The sequence below is a fragment of the Parasteatoda tepidariorum genome, chromosome 5, assembly GCF_982258835.1.
Source record: "Parasteatoda tepidariorum strain Cologne lab strain chromosome 5, Ptep-v5.0, whole genome shotgun sequence".
NCBI classification, from domain to species: domain Eukaryota; kingdom Metazoa; phylum Arthropoda; class Arachnida; order Araneae; family Theridiidae; genus Parasteatoda; species Parasteatoda tepidariorum.
Genome location: NC_141759.1, coordinates 71,609,377 through 71,634,622, shown reverse-complemented (window position 1 = coordinate 71,634,622; position 25,246 = coordinate 71,609,377). Strand labels below are relative to the sequence as shown.

At 31.7% G+C, this 25,246-nt stretch overlaps 1 protein-coding gene across 2 annotated transcripts in view; it reads left to right on the top strand.

Annotated features, from left to right (window-relative positions):
• The window catches only part of LOC107449790 (glutamate-gated chloride channel-like), a 457,252-nt gene that overhangs the window by 324,471 nt on the left and 107,535 nt on the right, over positions 1 to 25,246 (top strand). For both annotated transcript variants that reach the window (XM_043042909.3, XM_087164199.1), the window contains one exon: positions 22,343 to 22,446. In XM_043042909.3, coding sequence (XP_042898843.1) covers positions 22,343 to 22,446 — 104 coding nt within the window. The remainder of the gene's footprint in view (positions 1 to 22,342; positions 22,447 to 25,246) is intronic.

Genomic DNA, 25,246 nt, shown 5'->3' with positions numbered 1-25,246 from the left:
AATGGCCTTATCAGAAGCATCACACATTAGTGCAAGTGTTGCTTTAGAATCAGGATGGGCAAGAAAAGTTACATTTTTTAGCTCTTCTTTGCACTGAGTAAAAGCATTTTCTGACTCTTCTGACCATACTAAAGGAGTTTTGTCATTTTTCTTTGTGACACCCAACATTCCATTTAAAACAAATCGTTTTTCAGCAGCTCGAGGAAGAAATCGTCTGTAAAAGTTAATAATGCCAAGGAATCTACGAAGTTCATTAACAGTTGAAGGTTTGGGAAAATTCTCAATTATTTGAATTTTTTCAGGAAGTGGAGTTATACCCTTTTGGTCAATGAAGTGACCCAAAAATTTAACTTTGTCAGTAAACACGCATTTAGATAAATTTACCTTTAAATTATGTGCCTGCAGCCTACGGAGTACTTCATCTAGATGTAACAAATGCTCTTCAATAGAGGAAGAAGCAATGAGTATGTCATCAATGTATACGAAACTGAAGTTTAAACCCTGAAGGATGTGATCAAGGAGTCTCTGCATGGTCTGGGCGGCATTTCTTAACCCAAAGGTCATGTAGTTAAATTCAAATAAACCGAAGGGAGTTATGATAGCGGTTTTCTTTATATCGTCTTTATGCATTGGCACTTGATGGAATGCTTTTTTTAAATCCAAAGTGGAAAAGACAGTTTTTCCATACAAATTCGAGGAAAAGTCATGCAAGTGACGTATGGGATAATTATCCGGTACTGTCTTTGCATTTAATGCCCGAAAATCCCCACAAGGTCTCCAAGATCCATCTGATTTTTTAACTAAATGTAGAGGACTACTCCAACAACTATTAGAAGGGCTGCAAATCCCTTTCTGGACCAAAACAGAAAATTCAGCTTTAGCTGCTTCTAGCTTGTCAGCAGATAATCGTCCAGCCTTAGCTGCCACAGGAGGCCCTTTAGTCTCAATAACATGAGTGGTATCGTGAGTTTGAGTTTGGTTTGGCGTATATTCAATATCATCAAATACGGTATTGTATTTTTTGATGACGCTATCAAGTTCAAAAGAAGATTTTAAAGTAGTTATACTAGGTAAATTGTCTGTACTTATTTTACCTCTAGTGGAAACTGATGTTAATCTGTCAATCAAACATTTTCGCTTTAAATCGACAAGTATATCGTAATTTGACAAAAAATCTGCTCCCAAAATAGGTCTGGAAACATCAGCTACCGTGAAAGTCCATTTAAAAAGACGACGTAAACCTAAGTCAACAGTTAAAGAGCGTTTTCCATAAACAGGAATTTTGGATCCATTAGCAGCTACTAAATTTAAAATTGACTCTTGTTTTTTGCGTTCTGCAACAGATGGTGGTAGGACGGATATATCTGCACCTGTATCTACAAGAAATTTAAGACCTAATGTCTTCTCACAGATGATTAAGCGGCATTTATTTTCTTTGCCATAAACGCCTGCCACCAGCGACGTCTGGCATCCTAGTTTTCCGGCTTAAAACTACAAGGAGGAATGCATTTGTTTGCCCTGTCTCTAAATCGAAAATGATACCAACACATCCGTGTTTTGCTATTAGAGCGATCGCGACGTTTGTATTCATCCCTGTTTCGGCTACGACTACGAAATTTCAATGCTTTATCTAGTTTTTTACTCAGTTCATTAATTTGAGTTTGCATGGTAATTATAGTGTCAGATAAACGAACAATTTCGTTCTCAGACTGCAGTGTCGATTTTACCGTAGCAGAGTGAATTTCATTTGAATTTGACACATCGGAAATTTTATCAGCCATCATTGCTAGTTTATTTAATTCGTCAGATGAAGTACTAAGTATAGCTTGCATCTGTGTTGGCAGTCTTTGCAGCCATAACGATCTCAAAAATTTGTCATCCACACTATCGCCAGCTAAATCATGCATTTGGCGAAGCAATGCAGATGGGCGTTTATCGCCTAAATCGATATCTTGAAGGAGTTTTTTAAGTCGTCTCTCTTCCGAATCACTAAATACTTCAATTAGTCTATTTTTTAATGTTTTATACATATCATTAACTGGAGGTGAAGTAATTATATCACTTACTTGCGCCAAGATTTCAGTTTCGATTGATGCAACGACAATATGGTACTTTGTATTGTCTTGTGTTATTCCACTCGTAATGAATTGCGATTCGACTTGCGAAAACCAGATGATAGGATTATCTTTCCAAAATTGTGGACATTTTACGGCAACTCGAGCCAGTTCAGTAGTGCCAGTTTCACTTTCATTCGTGTTCGGCATAATTCACAGTTCGTGTCACCAATATAAATTCTCTGTCCGGGTCACCAGTGTAAATTCGTGTAGTAAGTAGTAAGTATGGATCAGAAGGTGAATTAACTTATCAATAAACACGAATTCACATAACAAACAAACTTTACAAGTTTTATTATTAAATATAACAGAGCTGTAAAAATATGGCAAGAAAAAGAACGATAATGTTTTTCTTATAAAAATACAAGCGCGTGGCTAGATAATGATTGCACGCGACAACTGATAAACGGTTTCAGCGCAGTGAAAGTATTTAACGATAGGTGGCGGTCGCCACAAAGTGGATCATTTTCATCTAGCATTGTTTGTTTATATTTTTCTCAGCATTTTATCTATGGTATCGAATTTTATATTATTGTTAGATTTTAATCAAAATCTAGTTTCGTTTTCGAAAAAAGCTTGCTTTATCAAGATTACTTATTATATTTTTGCTTTATACATTTTTATATCAAAGTAATTGTGTTTTATAATTCTATTTCTGAGAAACTTAATTGTTTCTACCATGCCACGTTTGAAACGAAGTTCAAAGTCTAACAAATCTATCATTCAGAAACGATGGGATCTTGCAGAATGTGAAAGTGAAACTAATGCATTTGTTGACAAAGCTGCTGAATCTTCAAATATTTCTAAGCTTTCAAGAATTTCAGATGTTGGCTACACCAAAACTGTTTGTTCTGAAATTCCTGATTCAACAAAATACATATTTATTAGTGTAGATACCTTTAAAAATCTTTTTAATACTGTTCTTTGGAGCTGTTGCAAAAAATCCAATCTAGATATAGAGTTGGGAGAGAAGTATGGTTTTTCTCACCAATTAAAAGTTATTTGTAAAAGTTGTGCATTATCTGACACTAACATATATACTAGCAAAAGAATTTCGTCTACCAATGGCAAATCGTCACATTTCGATGTAAACGTACGTGCAGTACAAGCTTTTCTTGAGATAAGTGGTGGTCATGGAGCTATCAAATTCAGTTTTTTACTACTTTTTTTAAATTTATTTTTTACATGAGTAGCTAACACAATATGAAATATTTGTAATATCATATTTTACTATTATGCTAAATACCTTTTAGAAGTTATTTATGAGTGTATGAAGTTCTTATAAAGAAATATTTTGAATAATTTAATTGTGTTTTGACATTGTTTTGTGGCTAATAGAAACTTTAAACCCATTTTTCTCAAAACCAATTTTTCTAAATTTCCGCCTTCTATAAAAGCCTAAGGCTTTTTTACTATTGCTTGAAATACTTAGATATTTGATACACAAGTTTGTGATATTATGATGATTTAAAAATGGTATGGATTTTTTAATCAGTTTGAAAGTTTTTTTTTAAAAAATTGTCGAACTTGAAATTTTTGAATTTTTATGCTATTACGCTACATTGCCTCAGAAAATAATCTTTTTCAAAATTTCTAAACATCTCTCTATAAAATGAATACCATTTTCTGTTAAGCACCTTTCAATGATGATATTGTAAAAGTTTCATGGAAAAATAAGGAAAATTGAGAGAGGAGTAGTGTTTTAAAAAATAGCTGAAATTTTTGAAATTTTTTTAAAAAAATGAAAAAAAAATTTTTTTTTTTTCAAATTTCTGAATTTAGGATAAGTTCTTCATAATCCTTAAGAATATATTTCAATCAATAAATTGTTACCAAGGTTAATAATAAAAGATTTGAAAGAAAAGGTACCGCGTCCCCTTAAAAAGAAAAAACACCTTTTTTGACGCTGTTAGTGCATTATAAAAATTTTGCAGACGTTAAGATATTTTCTCCAATGTTTTTTCTATCTATCCCAGCATTGTTAATTTCCTTAAAACATTATAATCCTTTGAAAACAAATTAAAATAATCAGTTAAGCATATTCCTTACATAATAAAGCAAAGAATATTTCAGGAATATTTAACAGCTTTTTAGAGGAAAATTCTCTGTACAAGAGATAAGAAAACTCAGCTTTACTTACCGTCAAAATGGATTAAAAGAGGTTTACTTCAAGTTTTTTGTCAAAAATTCCATTTTTACTTTTAACTTCCAAAAAACTTTTTAGACGCTAATGATTAAAACACAATTTCCTCTTTTATTTTAGATTAATTTTCATAAAATTTATGCTTTTTCAAAATTTATTTTTACTATGCTTTTGCACTATTTGTAGTATCTTATAACGGTTCTTTTTTTTTCAAATTTTTACCACCAGATGGACATTTTCTTTAAAACTATTGTTCCAACAGACTTGAATTCTAAAAGTTTGTAACATGATAAGTATATTTGTTTTTATTAAGCCGTAATTAAAAAAGTTTTTGTTAAAAAAATCATTTAAAACTATTTTTATCAATTTAATTTCAATGAAATTTTAAGCTCCTTTTACGACTAAACAATATTTTCAATTAAAATTGAAAAATCTCATTATTGAGTTTTATTAAAAAAAGTTCACTTATTAGGGTAAGACATCAGAACTTTATATATTTTCAATTTTGAAAATTATCCTTAAAAAGACACAACACATGAAATGGATTTTTCATGCACAATATTCACTACCATGAGTTTACTCCAATTCTTGTTTCCTGTTTTCTGCTCATATTTACGAGACTAACTTGTTATTAGAGCATTACTTGTTACGTTCATTAGAACATACAAACGAGTTCATGCGAGTGTTCATTCTAGGTACCGTGAGTTTACTGTTTCTTACTGGAACTGTATTTAGAATTCTATACTTCGTTCATACTTCTAAAACTTCACATTTGAGCATTACTAACGTTTAATGATGCGTTCATTGGAACATACGAACGAGTTCATACGAATGTTCATTTTAGGTACCGTGTGTTTACTGTTTCTTTCTGAAATTGTATTTAGAATTCTATATTTCGTTCATACTTCCAAAACTTCAAATTGAGCATTGCTAACACTTACAGATGCGTTCATTGGAACATACGAACGAGTTCATGCGAATGTTCATTCTTGGTACCATGCGTTTACTGTTTCTTACTGGAACTGTATTTAGAATTCTATATTTCGTTCATACTTTTCCAAAACTTCACATTTGAGCATTACTAACGTTTAATGATGCGTTCATTGGAACATACGAACGAGTTCATACGAATGTTCATTCTAGGTACCATGTGTTTACTGTTTCTTACTGGAATTGTGTTTAGAATTCTGTATTTCGTTCATACTTCCAAAGACTTTAAATTTGAGCATTGCTAACGCTTACTGATGCGTTCATTGGAACATACGAACGAGTTCATACGAATGCTCATACTAGGCACTGTGTATTAACTGCTTCTAACTGGAACCATATTAAGAATATTGATTTTCGTTCCTCCTTACAAAACTTCAAATCTGGACATTACAAACAAAATATATCATCTTCTGGCATTGGTTGGCCAGTTCTAACCACACGTGGCTTATGGTTTTACATCAAGAAAATTTACACCTGAAAATTTTAACAAAATCAGAAATACCAAGTATTTTATCCAGTCTGGCTTAAAAAACTGGCTCTTAATTCTTAATTCTGTTACTTAATTCTGTTCAGCTAATTCTCAATTCTGTTAAAGTCTAAATACTTTTTTCAAAGCGGAAAATTTAATGTTACCAATTTCTCAAATAATTGAAATTTTTGATGTAATCATATTATAAACAAATACAATTTCAACAACAAAAAGAAAACAATTTCAATTTTAAATTACATATCGTATAAATTCCAGAATCCATTTGCTATGACATATATCGCATAATTTGAAACAAATGAAATTTTTAAAGAATAGTATAATAGGTAATTTTTTTTAAGAACAGTAAAATAATATGTTTCCTCTCAAACACGAATATGTTAAAACTAATTTTAATTTTATTAAGAATCTACTAAAAAAAAATTTTCCGAAAAAAGTATGGAACTTTTTTTTACAAGAATATTTACTTTAAAAGATCAACAACTTATTTTTAAAATATCACATTACACGAAAAGAAAATTCTTAGAAGATTTAATGTTTTAAGACTCATTTTATTTAACATTATCTTTAATTTTTTGCGAAATAAGTATTCTTAGAAAGAAGTAAATATTTAAAACTTTGAAAAAATTAAATCATTTTCAAAGAAATACCATCGTGAATTTATTGTAGAATAATTAATTGTAAGTAATCAGACCTTTAGATTGAAGTCGAAAAAATTTGGCTTATAAATTTTGTATTTTATTCAAGGAAAAAAAATTTAATTGTTAAAATTGTAGGATTAAAACATCACTAATAATTCACTGCAGAATATTGTGATCTTTTTTATTATAGAACTTGCGAAAATAATAGTTATTTTAAGCATATGTAATCCCTTAAAAATTGAAGCCATTAAACAACGATTAATCTTTTTAATTGATTAAAAACGTCTTTATTAAAAATAGCTTAGATGTTTCTACAAAGAGAAAATATATTTTATTTTAATATATTAAACTGTATTTTTGAAGAGCTTATTTAACCAATAGCTGCAAAGATAGAGCAGAAACATTACTTGAAATTGAAAAATGTCCCAAAAGGGACGAACATTGGAATTCTTTTAAAATAAATATCGAAAAGCTTACAGGATGCGAATAATTTTTAAAGCATTTTTATGCTCCTGTACGAGTATGTTCCATAAATATTTCAATTCACTTAAAATGCTTTCAAAAAATTTTCCGTCATGGAATCTGGAAAAAATTAATATTTAATTAAAAAAAATTTTCACTATTTTCTTTAATGATACATTTTATCTTGTTCGCAAATGTTACATTTTTAAATCTTTTCAAAGGTTTCTGAAAAAAATTATTTAATAAAAGTCTGATGAAAATTTCATCAGTAATAGGGAATCAGAAACAGGGATAGTAAGTCAATTACGAGTTTTATTTATGACTCCTGAAGCTCATACGGTAAAATGAGTGTTGCACGGTCCATTTACTGGCTCTATGACTGGCACCCTGATATAGCTGAGTGCCAACTTTAGCTAATGTTTGGCTTCAAATAGGTTTTAGCTAATGTTGGCGCAAAATAAAAAACGGACCAATCTGAATAACTTTAGATCTAATGATCGGATTTTCACGTTCAGGAACTCAATGATTCGAGGGGGAAACTAATTAGTGCAAATGATATTTTAAGGTACGAAATCAGACGCAAAGACGTTCTTTCCCTGAAAAAACCTGCTTTTTTTTTCAACGGATTTGAATTTTAAACTCCTAATTTATAAGGCGCAGCCTCAATCGGCATAATATGGTCCCCATGGTTTGGTTCAAAGTTTGGAAACTTTAATGTTAATTTCACTTTTCGCGTATTTTTACCATTTTACTTTTTGCGTACTTTACCATGTCTCGAGAACTTTTTAAGTTGATTAAAAAAATTTGCTCTCAATTATAAAATTCATTTATCCAACGATTATGTCATGCAAAGTCTAACGGTTAATAAATATTTATTATTTCTTGTTGTTTTACTTAATAATGGTCGAAAGAACTTAAGGTACGCTATTTGTTGCATCATTTTAAGGAATATAATTTTACATTGTAAAATAGAAGATTTGAGTGAAATCGGTCTAATAGTTTCTGAGAAATCAAATTTTAATGAAGCTGCTTTTTTTTAAATTGTTTTTAGGGAATATTCAACCGATTTCACTAAAATTTTGCCATGTAAAATTACATCCTTTTAAAATACTGCAAAAAATTTTGTACCTAACAGTTAAAAAATTTTTTGACTGTTATTAAATAAAAAAATTAAAACTAATAAGTATTCATTAAGATATTTTTTGTATGTAATTTTCTTTGGAAATTTATAATTGTGTTTAAAAATCTTTCAATTTGCTTTAAAAGTTCTCGAGATTATTGCGCAAAAGACAAAAAAATAGAATTAACATAAAAGGGTCCAAACTTTGGACCATTCTCTTGACCAAGCTATGGGGACCATATTTCCCAGATCTCATGTTAAGGTACAGCCTTACAGTATTTGCATATAGCATTATCTATCTCTGATTTAGCATGTGTTTGGGCCATTAAATGTTCAAAATTATCTGAAAACCGGGGTTTTCCAGGTCGACAGAGTCTATAGTATTCATAGAATTCACGAATGGTGGGATAAAATAAATTAGCGATGTGACAAATTACAAAAAAAATCGATAACCTTGAATGATCGTGATGTACACACCGAATGTATGTGTGAAGCAAAAAACAACGTTTAAAGGCACAAATGAAAGTACATGAATCAACATTGTACTATAGTTTCATTTTTATAAACAAAAATTTTTCCTTAGTGTCTGAACGTCATATGAAGATAGAAAAGAAAAGAGATAAGCACGTGTAAAGTGATTTCATTAACAGGGACAGAGGATTAAGTATAAACAAAGAAATAACAGCGGGGAATTAAGAATGATCATCTGATCATTCCACCATTTTCCAATATTTGGAAGTTCATTTTAATCTGCTGCACCCTGGGATTTCCACCTGTTTCACGCCTGTTTCTTATGCCAACATTGTTATTTCCTTGATCAAACTTATTTTTCAGCCCCTATTGGTTAAACCAGTTTACAAGTGTTTGTCTCCTTACTTCTCTACCGTCATTAGAGGTGTAGACTCCTTGAAAGGTTCTTGTTTATAGGGTTCTTGTTAGTAGAGGTGCTTATAGAGAGAACTATACTCTGTCAATTTATGTACCTTCATTTGTGCATTTTCACTTCACTTCTTGCACTAGTCTACAATGCGCAAGTATTACCCTTTTTTTCTGGTACGTGCGATTGTTAAGAGCGTTTGTCTCTTTACTTCTCTACCTTCATTAGAGGTGTAGACTCCTTGAAAGGTTCTTGTTTATAGGGTTCTTGTTAGTAGAGGTGCTTATAGAGAGAACTATACTCTGTCAATTTATGTACCTTCATTTGTGCATTTTCACTTCACTTCTTGCACTAGTCTACAATGCGCAAGTATTACCCTTTTTTTCTGGTACGTGCGATTGTTAAGAGCGTTTGTCTCTTTACTTCTCTACCTTCATTAGAGGTGTAGACTCCTTGAAAGGTTCTTGTTTATAGGGTTCTTGTTAGTAGAACTGCTTATAGAGAGAACTATACTCTGTCAATTTATGTACCTTCATTTGTGCATTTTCACTTCACTTCTTGCACTAGTCTACAATGCGCAAGTATTACCCTTTTTTTCTGGTACGTGCGATTGTTAAGAGCGTTTGTCTCTTTACTTCTCTACCTTCATTAGAGGTGTAGACTCCTTGAAAGGTTCTTGTTTATAGGGTTCTTGTTAGTAGAACTGCTTATAGAGAGAACTATACTCTGTCAATTTATGTACCTTCATTTGTGCATTTTCACTTCACTTCTTGCACTAGTCTACAATGCGCAAGTATTACCCTTTTTTTCTGGTACGTGCGATTGTTAAGAGCGTTTGTCTCTTTACTTCTCTACCTTCATTAGAGGTGTAGACTCCTTGAAAGGTTCTTGTTTATAGGGTTCTTGTTAGTAGAACTGCTTATAGAGAGAACTATACTCTGTCAATTTATGTACCTTCATTTGTGCATTTTCACTTCACTTCTTGCACTAGTCTACAATGCGCAAGTATTACCCTTTTTTTCTGGTACGTGCGATTGTTAAGAGCGTTTGTCTCTTTACTTCTCTACCTTCATTAGAGGTGTAGACTCCTTGAAAGGTTCTTGTTTATAGGGTTCTTGTTAGTAGAACTGCTTATAGAGAGAACTATACTCTGTCAATTTATGTACCTTCATTTGTGCATTTTCACTTCACTTCTTGCACTAGTCTACAATGCGCAAGTATTACCCTTTTTTTCTGGTACGTGCGATTGTTAAGAGCGTTTGTCTCTTTACTTCTCTACCTTCATTAGAGGTGTAGACTCCTTGAAAGGTTCTTGTTTATAGGGTTCTTGTTAGTAGAACTGCTTATAGAGAGAACTATACTCTGTCAATTTATGTACCTTCATTTGTGCATTTTCACTTCATTTTTTGCAATAGTCTACAATGAGCAAAGTATTACCCTTTTTCTTTTCTGGTACGTGCGATTGTTAAGAGCGTTTGTCTCTTTACTTCTCTACCTTCATTAGAGGTGTAGACTCCTTGAAAGGTTCTTGTTTATAGGGTTCTTGTTAGTAGAACTGCTTATAGAGAGAACTATACTCTGTCAATTTATGTACCTTCATTTGTGCATTTTCACTTCACCTTTTGCAATAGTCTACAATGAGCAAAGTATTACCCTTTTTCTTTTCTGGTACGTACGATTGCTAAGAGCGTTTGTCTCTTTACTTCTCTACCTTCATTAGAGGTGTAGACTCCTTGAAAGGTTCTTGTTTATAGGGTTCTTGTTAGTAGAACTGCTTATAGAGAGAACTATACTCTGTCAATTTATGTACCTTCATTTGTGCATTTTCACTTCACCTTTTGCAATAGTCTACAATGAGCAAAGTATTACCCTTTTTCTTTTCTGGTACGTACGATTGCTAAGAGCGTTTGTCTCTTTACTTCTCTACCTTCATTAGAGGTGTAGACTACTTGAAAGGTTCTTGTTTATAGGGTTCTTGTTAGTAGAACTGCTTATAGAGAGAACTATACTCTGTCAATTTATGTACCTTCATTTGTGCATTTTCACTTCACCTTTTGCAATAGTCTACAATGAGCAAAGTATTACCCTTTTTCTTTTCTGGTACGTACGATTGCTAAGAGCGTTTGTCTCTAAACTTCTCTACCTTCATTAGACGTTTTGATTCTGAGAAAGGTTCTTGTTCATGAAGCTGCTTATAGAGAGAACTATACTATGTCAATTTATGTGCTTTCATCTAGGCATTTTCACTTAATTTTTTACATCAGACCACATTGCGCGAAGTATTACCCTTTTTCCTTTCTGTTAAGTACGATTGTTAAGAGCGTTAGTCTCTAAACTTCTCTAACTTCATTAGACGCTTAGACTCTGAGAAAGGTTCTTATTCATAGAGCTGCTTATAGAGAGAACTATACTATGTCAATTTATGTACTTTCATTTGTGCATTTTCACTTCATTTTTTGCATTAGTCTACATTGCGCGAAGTATTACCCTTTTTCTTTTCCGTTACGTACGATTGTTAAGAGCGTTTGTCTCTAAACTTCTCTAACTTCATAAGACGTTTAGACTCTGAGAAAGGTTCTCGTTCATAGAACTGCTTATAGAGAGAACTATACTATGTCAATTTATGTGCTTTCATTTGTGCATTTTCACTTCATTTTTTGAATTAGTCTACATTGCGCGAAGTATTACCCTTTTTCTATTCCGTTAAATACGATTGTTAAGAGCGCTAGTCTCTAAACTTCTCTAACTTCATTAGACGCTTAGACTCTGAGAAAGGTTCTTATTCATAGAGCTGCTTATAGAGAGAACTATACTACTATGTCAATTTATGTACTTTCATTTGTGCATTTTCACTTCATTTTTTGCATTATTCTACACTGCGCGAAGTATTACCCTTTTTCTTTTCTGTTACGTACGATTGTTAAGAGCGTTTGTCTCTAAACTTCTCAAACTTTATTAGACGTTTAGACTCTGAGAAAGGTTCTTGTTCATAGAGCTGCTTATAGAGATAACTATAACTATGTCAATTTATGTGCTTTCATTTAGGCATTTTCACTTCATTTTTTGCATTAGTCTACAATGCGCAAAGTATTACTCTATTTTTCTGGTACGTACGATTGTTAAGAGCGAGCCATTGTTGTACGTGGTCAGTAAAGACAAACACTGTTTAAATTAGCTCTCAGTTGAAGTATGTAATACGTTTGCGGCAAGTACTAAAAAAAATATATACTATATAAATGCGAGCAATTTTCTGGGGGCAAAACGTTACTTATCGTTTTATAAATAATGCTTAAAGGTTTCGTTTGCCGATAGTATAGTTTAGAAATCAATGAACCTACAAAATCCAGGAATTTTCATTAATCTAATAAAAAAAAAGCAATTCCACAATTGTATATCGTATAACCTTTCATAACTGTTGCCAAACTATACTTTAATAAGCAGAAGTTCTCTAAATTTCATTTGATATTGAATTTTTTCAGTAGCTTTCACAGGCATGTTATAAACTGAGAAAATTATTTTTCTCAAAGTATTTTAAATTAGTTCTCGAATTGTTATTTTCCTGTTCTCTTAAAATTTTAAACCTGATAAAATAACACATGAAATGTAAGAAACTTTTTCCCCTTAGGCATAAGTAATACTCATTTAATACATCGCACTAGTAACGGCTTTTTTCCTTATTTGTTTTCTTTTTTTCAACTAGCGACAGTAAAACTTTTGAATGAATGAAATAAACAATAATATGAAACCATTAAATGTACTTAAAGTAAGCTTTTTTCAAGAAAGTTTTAATCACTTTATTTATTTACTTAACGCAATGAAGAAATAAAACAAAAAATGCCAGTATTATGCTTTATATTTAAAAATACTGATTGCAGTGAATATTTTACTTTATTTTTATAGTCGTCGTTGAACAGCCTACCCAATTTTTGGGTTTACGACTACTAATGTTTGACTCCGTAACCATGTAATTTTGAACACAATCCGGAAGACAAGGGAATTTCCTGGATCAAGTATGAGGAGAAATTTTCCTTCGTGGAGGACTTTTTGATGGAACTTACTCGCATTTGCATTTCATGAAGAGGAAGACCACGAGAAACTCACGGTTACCCTGATGACAAGGGGACTCTAATTCATGATCCTTCTACCACTGAGGATATTTCACGTCAGCATTGTGGTTGGTGCAAGCCGGGTGCGGAATTCATATCCATCGTACATCGTTGGGATTCGTACCCGGTTCACCTCATTTTAAGGCAAATGTTCGATCCCTATAGCCATCACAGCTCCGATTGTAGTGAATACCGTGAACTACCTAATCTTAATTCGAAAATGCAGCTTACTAAGTATTAAATGACGACATCTGTAATTTTTATATTTTTATCTTGTCCCTGCGAAAATTAGAAGCTAAAGAACAAATTTCAAAAAGATAGAAATTTAGGAAAAATCCGCTTGTGTTAAAAAGATACTCAATTTTCTAATTTTGAAAGAAAACTAAGCAGCCCTAACTTCTTTGACAAATAACATACCATTTTTGTTCGAAAATTTAAAATTATATTCAACATTATATCTTAATATTCCTCACTATTTAATTAAAACCTTCATTTAAAAGACGACATTAACCTTTTAAGTAATTCATTTTCATCGATATATTTCAAACTTTTCAATCTGCTACATCTCCAGATTTTTCTGTTACAAACAGAAGGTACTACAAGTGTAACAGGACAGAAAAAGATATTTCTGTTATAATCTGTTATAATATATTTCATTATAAATCCATATCTCAAAGTGGATATGGAATTGACGCATAATTTAAACAAAAGCTTTATGTAAAATATTATATAAAGCACTTTGATAATTTGCTTTTAAAGTTGAAACATTAAGAATGATGAAAATAAAAAAAGATTTATGAAGCTTTCCTATCTTTGATTTCAATTGTTTTTCCTAATTTGATCTTATTGCTTTCGATTTTCATTTTCATCAGTAGCATAATATTTGAAAATCAATTGGCATCCTTTAAGCAATGCTCTTATCACTTCAGAAATAAATTTTTTCGTACAAAATGTTATCAAAACCATTTTCATAATTTGCTTTAAAGTTGAAACATCAGGAATGATGAAAATAAAAAAAAAGACTTCTGAAGCTTTCCGGTCTTTGATTTCAATTGTTTTTCTTAACTTAATCTTACTGTCTTCTATTTTCATTTCCATCAGCAGCATATTATTTGAAAATGAATTAGTCTCCTTTAAGTCATTCGTTTTATCACTTCAGAAATAAATTTCTTCTTACAAAATATTATCTGAACCATTTTGATAATTTGTTTTAAATTTGAAACATCAAGAATGAAGAAAATTAAAAAAAAGACTTATGAAGCTTTCGTATCTTTGATTTCAATTGTTTTTCTTAACTTAATCTTACTGTTTTCCATTTTCATTTCCATCAGCAGCATAATATTTGAAAATCAATTGGCATCCTTTAAGCAATGCGTTTCATCACTTCAGAAATAAATTTCAAATATTACTCAATATCACATGACCATCTAGTTCCAGTGACAAATATGCAGCTCCAATCCCGCAAGTCACTCAATGAACTGAAGCGACATATTACAGATTCGCCTGAAACAAGTCGCCAGAAACTTGCCACGCACAAGTCTGTCTCATTAAATCATCCATAGTTTTCGGCTTACGGGGGCGCTTACCTTTCACTTTCAGTCCTACATCGGTGTCCGTTCTATATAGAACTGACCATTACTTGATTAGAGAGTGTTCTATAATTATTAGCATGCATTTTGCATTGAATATTCCAGCAATTCTGATCGGTTACTCATGAGTGGTTTTCTGACCGCAATATCTGAGGGGAATAGCAATTTGCATGCATAAATAGACAGGTGAAATTTGCGGTGTGTCAATCACTCATAATTTTACTAGATCACAGAAAAGCTCTGATTGGGGCTAACTGATAATATATATTTTAAGAAGGCTGTAAACTGAACCCCTTATGGTTAATGTATATAAAAATACAAAGAAAACACTGGAAAAGTATCTAAATTTTGAAAGAGAAAACGTATTAATAAGTAAAATATTTCTGAAAAATATTTAAGAGGAAAATAAAAAGCCGCAAAACAAAATAAGAAAAAGTTATATTCTAATATTGTATCAGTATAGTCAAAGCAGAACATAAGAATACAAAAGTGTGAGTAATCATATATATATATATATATATATTTATATATACATATAATAAATAAATAAATACAAGAAAACACGAAGTAAGTTAAGAAAAACAATAAGTTTTATTTATTGCGCTTAAGCTGCAAGTAAACAGAACCCATTAGATAAGTTCAAAATAAAGAATAAAACAAGGAAAAATTAAAGACATATGAAAAAGGGGAAAATAATAAGAAAAAAATAACAAACAACAGTTTTAAAAATAAAAGAAAAGGATGAAATTTTATTTAAAAAACCGGGGGAAAAAACACGGGGAAAAAAACACGGTTTTCCCCGGTTTTTTAAATAAAATTTCATCCTTTTTTTTTTTTAAACTGTTTGTTATTTTTTTACTTATTATTTCCCCTTTTTCATATGTCTATAATTTTTCTTTGTTTTATTCTTCATGCTCCTTTTGTTTACTTTATATCATTACGTTTTAAAAAACTTATTTTTAGAATTACAATTCTTAAAAAAAGATTAACTCAGCTCACAACAGTGTCATTCGCCAACGAAAATAATGCTATTGATCACAGCCTACTCATCATTGTCAAGAATTAACACAAATCATTCGATTTTCCCTATAAATTTGTACTTTTCTAAGTAACTTAGTTTATTTTATGTTAATTACTGTTTGTTTACTTAATTATGATACGTCAAAACTCTTTTTTAAAAAAGCGTTACTATAAACATGTGGTTTCAAACAGCTTTGAAAATTATAATTAAGCGTTGTTATCTTCACATGCCTTCCAAGTTGATTTTGCTTGTGCTTTCATAAGAAAATGAATAAAAAATGACATATTCCCTACGAATTTGTACTTTTCTAAGTAACTTAGTTCATTTTATGTTAATTACTGTTTGTTTACTTAATTATGATACATCAAAACTCTTTTTAAAAAAAGCGTTACTATAAACATGTGGTTTCAAACAGCTCTGAAAATTATAATTAAGCGTTGTTATCTTCACATGCCTTCCAAGTTGATTTTGCTTGTGCTTTCATAAGAAAATGAATAAAAATTGACATATTCCCTACGAGTTTGTACTTTTCTAAGTAACTTAGTTTATTTTATGTTAATTACTGTTTGTTTACTTAATTATGATACATCAAAACTCTTTTTAAAAAAAAGCGTTACTATAAACATGTAGTTTTAAACAGCTTAGAAAATTATAATTAAGCGTTGTTATCTTCACATGCCTTCCAAGTTGATTTTGCTTGTGCTTTCATAAGAAAATGAAAAAAAAAAATTGAGAGTAAACTTCCAGTGAAACTCGTTTTTGATCAAATATAACAGCAATCTCGACTTTTAAATAATTGTTAAAACAGAATATTCAGTATAAAATTTGCAAAAATGCATAATGCTAGTTCCCTCGGAAGAACTCATTAATGGGTATATTCCACTATGAAAATTACAGTCAACGAAACCGTCAAGTTAACCGTGAGGGTAAATGTATATTCCACTTTCTCCAAAAATTGCTCAAAAATCCTTATGTGATATATAAATCACAGTTGCCCGAAATATCAGCAGCTGTTTCTCTGCGTTTGAGAGAAAAATTGCCTATAAATTAGAGCAACTCACACTTGGTTTGCTTTTTATGACGTTTCAATTCTATTGATGACGTCAAATGTAAATAGCTAAGTTCATATTTACGATTTTGCATGGATTTGGATTGAGTTAACCATTTTCATGTGCGGTGGGTTTCCTTAATACGTTGAATGTCCTGGGAGTCACCGATGACCGGCACTGATTTTGTTTGTAGCGCTACGGGAGTCACCGGTGACCAGCAAAGACAAGATTATTAGAAACACATAATTCGAGTGAATTTTTAATGCTTTTAATTTTTTTATATAATTATCGCTACTAAAATAGTTTGAAGAAATCAATGCAATACATACTGAGAAAATCATTTTGGCCAGACGGGCAAGCCATTAAAAATGCACACTATGCCTAGTATTAACATATTTGAAAAAATTTTGCATATATATTAACTATATTGCATCTAATCTTTTTATTATATATAATTATTAATTCATTACAGATTATCATAATATTATTATTATAATAAAAAAAGTTCAACTATTATTTGTTTCAAATTTATTTAGTTTATAAACTGAAGTCATTTTTAAAAAACCATTTTCGTAAAATTTCAAAGACAGCAAAAACTTAAAACAGGAGGATATAAAATTTAATAATTATATCAAGCTGAAAAATGCATTTACATTATCCATAATCTTATAATTCCTTTTCGATTATAAAAGATAATTGAAATGCATATATAATATAGATAGAATTATAATAAGGTCCCAACTATTCAAAACGTGTTTTCTGAAAATAAATAAATAAATGTCTAGTACGTATCTGTAAATATATAATGCAGACTCTGCACGTCAAGAAAAAATTGGAAAGACAAGTCAAACAGACACTTTACTAAGTAAATATCTTCAAATATTTTAAAGAAGATAAAAATATAAAATCTAGCCTGCTTTATATCAAAGATCCTTAAAGGATATTTTTCCCATCAGAATTGACAGAAGGTTTGAAAAAGAAAGGAAATTAAAACGAGTTTCCTGTAGAGTTTTAATATAAGAGTTGGATTTTATTGAAGATTTTTTATTAAAAGATCAGATGATTTCATCCGAAATTGAATCGGAATATACACTGGTTATTATAAATTAAGGGAAAATTCCCCAAATGACCATTACTCAAAAAGTTACTTATAGAATTTAATGAAACTGGCACATAATAAAGTATAAAATAACATACAAGTTATTTACCAGTCCTATGATGTTACAGAAATAAACTTAGGTATGAAATGAATAAATCAGATGTACCAGTTTGGAACAACAAAGGAAAATCACCTCTAGCAGTAATGCAGCACACACAGCAATGTGAGATGTTTTTAATTATGCGAATTACCAGTTCAGTTGGAAGCGTGAGCCATTGCTCTTGTAAAGTAATTGCAAGCATGGCAGGAGTCTGGGGAGGAGGATTGAGAGCAGCTGCTCATCTTCCTAAAACATCTCAAACAAGTCTTGTCATTGAGCTAGCCTCTCCATGAGCGGAATTGTTTGTTGCTCTGAGATAATAATCCATGAGATAATCATCCACGATGCATGCGAGTCCTGTGCTCGGTTGCGTTATTATCCTGTAGCACGAAATCATCTAATTTTGTACCAGTATAAAAGCAAACATAAACATCAAGAATGTCCTCACTATACACGTGAGCATTCACTGTTCGACGTGGAAAGACATGAAGGCAAGTGGCCACCCAAAGTGATACCACCGCACACATAGGCACTGCCTCCTTGGTATGCATCTCTTTCCCGGATGCTTGATGAATGATATCGAGTTCTTTCTCCAAATCAAACAACGCCTGCTATCGCTTGGAGGTTAAACCTGGACTCATTTCTGAAAAGAACAGTCCGCCATTGGTCAGCCGTCCAGTCGACATGCTGCTGCTTCCACCTAAACCGCTCCCTTCAATGACACGACAATAGCAGTACTCAAATTGCTGGTCACCTAGCAAGCAAACCACTTTCGTAAGACCTTCTACGCACAGTAGACGTTGACACCAATCTTCCGATTGTTGCACTAAGAGTGGATCTGACTTCTATTTCTTCGTCCACATAACGACAAATATCGACAACTGGCGCTAGCATAGCATTTGACTGTCCTTAGCTGAACCATCTGGATGCTGAACCTGTGGTTGGAAATTGTTTCCAAAGTCTATGAACCACAGAAGAACTCACATTTAGCCATCGGGTTACTTTTACCTGACTTTGTCTTGCCTCTAGTCTTCCAATCGCAGTTCTTTGCAATTCTCAATCTCAATCGCAGTTCTTCGGAGAAATGATACCAGAAGGTCATTGTTACAAATTGGTTATCTCAAATTTCTAATTTAAAAATAAATTAGAGATTCGCAAGCTTACAAAATTCGCAGGCTTGCTATCAAACATACAATTTTATATTCATTTCATATGACGCCATTCCATTACATCGCTTACTAATTCACATATTGCAGTTTTACTTAGCAACTCTGATTTGACAACATATTCAATTTTCATTAAGATTGGCTTATGTTTGAGAAAGTTATCACTATTTTTTGTAATTTTTCCTTAATTTACAATAACTAGTATAGATAATAAATTTCAGTAAATTACTGTTTTGACATAGTGCTGTTTTTTTTATCAAAGTTGTTTAAAATCTACCGGTGTTTCATCGATTGACTATCCAATTTTACCCAGAATCCAATGTACTAGCTCAGCCAACAACAACTTGTTATTCAAGTTGATACATTGGACATAGCTCAAAATGCGTATGGCTGTTGGATTCCAAAAGAATTAACTAGTAAATAAAAAATAGTAATGCATAAATCACTTTTTTACATTCTTTTAATTTAGATCCTTATTTAATAGACATCAGTTGCTTTAAGGGAGTTTTTTCGTCGACAATGTGTTCATGAAATCTGCAAATTTTTTAATTGATTTGGTACGCGTTGTTTTCCTTTTCTCTAAAAGTATCTTAAGAATTAAAAATTTGGTTTCATTGTTTAACATTGAAAAGACTCATTTTGGGCTATGCCAAATTAATTTAACAGCTATGCCAAATATGTCAATTTGGGCTACGCCAAATTATACCTTTTCAGCTACGACCATTTTTTCAAACATTTACTTCGATCTACATTCAATTTTTAAAATCAGCATTTCCAGCTATGTCTAGTTCCTTAAACGCGCATTTTTGAGCAATGCCTAATTTTCAAAAGCACAGTTTGAGCACTTACTATTTTTTAAAATACGCATTTTGCATTGTGTGCAAAATAAGCACATATTGTTGAATTGCTCCTTGATCAGTTATCACTATTATATATTTTAAAATTAATGAAAAATACATTCTTTTACTTTCCTTAAAGAAATCACTTGTATCACGTGCTCACTAAGTTTATTAATATTACATATAATAAAATGGTGATAAAAAAAACTAATAAATTTAATTAATTACAAATTGCTTTAAGTTTTTATAATACTGTTTGATTATTTTCTATAAAATTTTTTACTCTTGCCTGTGAACTGCCCTTTGTTGCATGTTTATAAATTTTTGTTGTTTGTTTTTGGAATTTATAACTTTTCATTGATTTAAATGAAAAATTGGTTTGTATGCAGGCCCTATTCTATGCTCCTTGAGACAAATCTGCGAGTTAAATCTTTATATAAACTCAGTAATTTTATTTTTTGCAGCATTCATGTGCAGCGATGACAAAACACACATTTCTTTGTTAAAAAATATTCATTTTCTGCATTTAAATACCATGCTTTATTTTTCTATGAAATTGAATTGTAAGTTTTCTTATAAAAGAAATTTATGGTACAAAGTACTGAATAGTATAAGGCATTGGATTTATTTTTTGAAGAATCAAATTTACATCAGAAAGTTTCAATTTTTTTAGTGGTGCTCTATTTCAATTCGTCGTGTATAGTAAGCTTTTTTACACCTTATTAAAGTATGCGTAGTACAAAACATTAAATTTGTTATATGAGTTATCAAATTTATAGCAAAAAGCTTCCCATTTCACATTTATCAAGTTTAAATGCGTAAAAAAAATTTTTTTTTTTTGCATTAAATTTGAATTATCAAATTTATATCAAGAAATCTCACATTTAATAGCTCGAAATATGACATTTTTAGCACAAAATATTAAATTTATAGTGCAAAGCGTTTTCCATTCATTTCATCTCTAAGTGTCTTTCACGTCTTACTACTTAAATTAAAAATGCAATTTTATATTTTTCGTTTTAAGCCTAATGCTATTTTGTTCGAATATTTTAACAATAATTTTAAAGCATTATTAAAGCAATTTAAAAAGTAACAAATTGTTGAATTGTGTTACGAGAATTATTTGTTTTTATGCTCAACAAGGCAGAAATATATTTTTCTTTGATTTTGGATTTTTATTTTTATAACGAAATATCTAAAAAATGCAATGTTCCCAATAGAACACCAGAGTCAAGCATCACTAGCTAGCTGCTGTCAGTTAGCGGGTGGGTGACCACTTTGATCAACCTGCTTAGGGTCTAAGTGTGCGCGGCATCTGTCCTCGTTAAATTGCTCTACCGTAACGTGCTCGACTTCACGCGCTGGTCGTCGAGCTGTCAAAGCAGAGGATTAAAATTGCGATGACATGCCTTCGGATCATCCTCTGACGGATGTTTCCCAGACCGTCACCAACAGCCCATTGTTCAGCTCTAGTACGACGTTAATAAAGTTCCTACCTACCTATAATTAACAATGCAGAAAATATCGTTTGCTTTCAATTGGTACTATTAGTTTTATAAGGAAAAATGCATTAAATGCAATTTTTTAGAGTTTATTTTATAAAACGAATAAACTTTTGTTTCAATGTTTCTAACAGCAATTTTAAAGCATTATGAAAACAATTTAAAAAGTGAAAGCAATATAAAATGCAGTTATAGGTTTCTCTCTATAAAACTAATAATATTTTGTTTTAATATTTTTAACAGCAATTTTAAAGCATTATAAAAACAATTCATAAAGGTAACAAACTGTACTCAATTGTTGAATTGTCTTATGAGAAGGATTTTTTTTTTCATTCTCTACAATGCAAAAATAACATTTGTTTTCAACTGGTACTGGTACTATTTAAGGAAAAATTTATAAAATGCAATTATGGGTTTTTCTCAATGAAACTAATAATATTTTGTTTTAATACTTTTAACGGCAATTTTAAAGCATTATAAAATCAATTTAAAAGGGTAACAAACTGTGCTCAAATGTTGAATTCTCTCATGAGAAGGACTTATTTTTATTCTCTACAAAGCAAAAATATCATTTGCTTCCTATCAGTTTTATAAAGAAAAATTTATAAAATGCAATTATGGATTTTACTCTGTAAAACTAATAATATTTTGTTTTAATATTACTAACAACATTTTTAAAGCATTACAAAAACAATTTAAAAGGGTAACAAACTGTACTCAATTGTTGAATTGTCTTATGACAAGGATTTATTTTTATTCTCTATAATGCAAAAATATCATTTGCTTTTAATCGGTCCTATTAGTTTCATAAGGAAAAATTTATAAAATTTAATTATGGGTTTTTCTCTATAAAAGTAATAATATTTTATTTTTATATTTCTAACAAAAATTTTAAGGCATTATAAGAAGGTAGCAAACTGAATATCACCGTTACAAGAATGATATATTCTTATGTCGAACAATACAGAAATACATTTTGTTTTGAATAGATTCCTCAACGGTAATCTTATTGCTTTTTTTTTCTTTTTCTTGTTCAGAAAGCCGAACTTCAGAGCTATGGAGAAAAAAATTCTTGATAGTATCATCGGTCCAGGAAGATATGATAGTAGGATTAGACCACTTGGACCAAACAATTCAACAAGTAAGAGATTCCATGTCTATCCTTTTCTCAATAAATTACTGGACATGATTTTAATATATTAGAAGTTAAAGTAATATCTTTCAAGGAATGGAAATATGAAAAAAGATACTGTTATGCAACTCAGGAAAATGTAACAATTTGTTTTATTTCTAAACTTGAGATGCAAATTTTTAAAAATGGTTGAAATTTCTAATATTATAAGGCATGATATAAAGAATATGAGTGTAATTAAATAATCATCAAAACTCAAGAATATTTAATGGCTTGTAAGTTACAGCTAAATAATGGCAGTGACTTATTATTCTATTTTCACTTTCTACACTGCGAAAATATAAATCCGTGAATTTCATGAATTTATATATTTAACAAACAATAAATAAATATCAAACTTGACGATAAACGAAGAATGATTTTCATTATTTTATGGATTGTATAGGTAGTTGCAGAATTTGAGCAATTGGGCTTACGTTCTTAATGGACAAAATTTCATACTGTTTAAAACTTTGTAGCAAGTCAGTTTTTGTCTATTTCAAATCTAGTTCGTCCCACAGTGAACTGATCGCTAAGACACGGTTCCCAGCAGATCACCGAAGTCAAGCATCACTGGCTATGGTCAGAGTGCGGGTGGGTGACCACTTTGATCAACCTGCTTAGGGACTAAATGAGCGCGGCATCTGTCCTCGTTAAATTGCTCTACCGTAACGTGCTCGACTTCACGCGCTGGTCGTCGAGCTGTCAAAGCAGAGGAGCTATCCCCTCTGCAGAGGATCAAAATTGTGATGGCGTGTCTTCGGATCATCCTCTAGGATGTTTCCCAGACCGTCGCCAATAGCCCATTGTGCAGCTCTAGTGCGACGTAAATGAACAACAACAACAACAAATTGTTATTTTTATTATTTTGTCGTTTCTAACGATACTTGAACAAGCCAAGCTTGCCTGTCATTGGGCATTTGTGAATTAAGTCAGAAAGGTACGCCTTTAGTTTGACAAAAGACTACCACAAGGTTGAAAGTACGTCTTAGCTCAGAACCGCATTGATAGAGGGCAGTACCACTTATCCGTGAGGCCATTTCCTCAATTCAGACTCAGATCTGAAAAGGAAAGAAATATTCTCCAGATCTCTATAGTCATGGTACTGCCTAGCAATCAACCACGGGACTTCAATTCTTCAGATTTTACGAGCACGTATGTCGCACGTACTCTGTAGTCTCAGCTGATTTGAGGATCAAACTCCGGTTCCTTCGGAATGAAGCCCGTTCACTGGACTACCACGGCCCCTCATTATTCTTATAATGCATAGTTAGGCTGCAGATAGTAACTGCAAAGTATGTTCTTCTTTTGAATGAAAACCAATTAAAAACCACTCCTTCCCCTGAATTAAAATAAATGTTAGAATGAATATTGATTTACATTTAACATGTAATTATTTAAAGCGTTATATTTTAGTTAAGTACACCCTATAACAAACAAATCGACGCACCAAGAAGGAGTTGTCCGATTGAAACGAAAATTGATGGATAGGAAGACAATGTACAGAATAGTAAATGATTAAAATTTCAGAACGATTGAATAATTTATTGCAGAGCTACAATAGCAAGCTCAATAAGGTGTTGACCCCCTTCTAGCCTGGATACAAGCTGCCACACGGCGTGGCATAGACTGATAAAGTTCCCGGATGGTCTCTTGTGATATTTCCTGCCAAATTCGATCCAATTGTCGAACGAGGTCATCAACATTCCGTGCCAGATGCAATCGCCTTCCCATCATATCCCAGACATGCTCGATGGGAGATAGATCTGGTGATCTGGCAGGCCAAGGAAGAGTTTGACAAGATTGCAGACAGTTCATAGCAACACGTGCCGTATGTGGTCTGGCATTGTCCTGCTGAAAAACCAGCCCAGGGAGCTGCAAAAGGAACGGTAGCAAAACAGGTCTTAGGATATCGTCGACGTACCGCTACGCAGTAAGTGTACCTTTAATGACGACCTAAGGGGTCCGGCTGTCAAAGGAAATGCCACCCCAGACCATAATGCCTTGTTGAGAGCCGGTGTGGCGTGCAATAGTGAAGGCAGGATCCCCCCTCTGTCCTGTGCGCCTCCAAACACGTCTTCGATGATCGTCAGGACGCAGTTGGAAGCGGGATTCGTCGCTGAAGACTATATGTCCCCAGTCGGCATCATTGCAGCCTGATCGAGCGTCGATTTTGCGCGTCTTAGTGCGTTCTTGCTGCGTCGATTTTTTTGTTATAGAGTGTATATTCAACATAAATTATTTTTCATTTTAAGGTATCCGACTGGGTGCGATACATTTTCAAAAAAAATGCCTTCATTTAAAGTTAAGTTTTATTTTTGGTAAGCAGAAGACTTAAAATTGCAAATTTAATGTAAACTTTAAAAATTTATTAAATATTTTTTTCCAAATCGAGGCAAATTCGAGTTCAAAAATTACAAGTTCCTTATGACACGCTAACAGCTCTACAACAAATTGTAATGCATAAATATCAAAATTAACTTTTCTTCTTAGTTTAATAATATGATTACCTGTGTTTTGAACTAAAATCTTCAAAGCATTTCAAATATACTATGAGAAAGAACTAAATATACTGTCCAATATTCATTTTTCAAGGAAAAATTCTAAACAGTCTTAATTAAAATACGATAAAAATAAGAAATTCATTTTTAGACCTTGGCTTTCAGTTACAAACATAGCTAACATTATGAGAAACCCATATACAAAGTTTCAAAGAGTTATAAAATTAATTTTGATTGTAATGTGCCTTAGCGTAAAGAGAGTTTTCTCA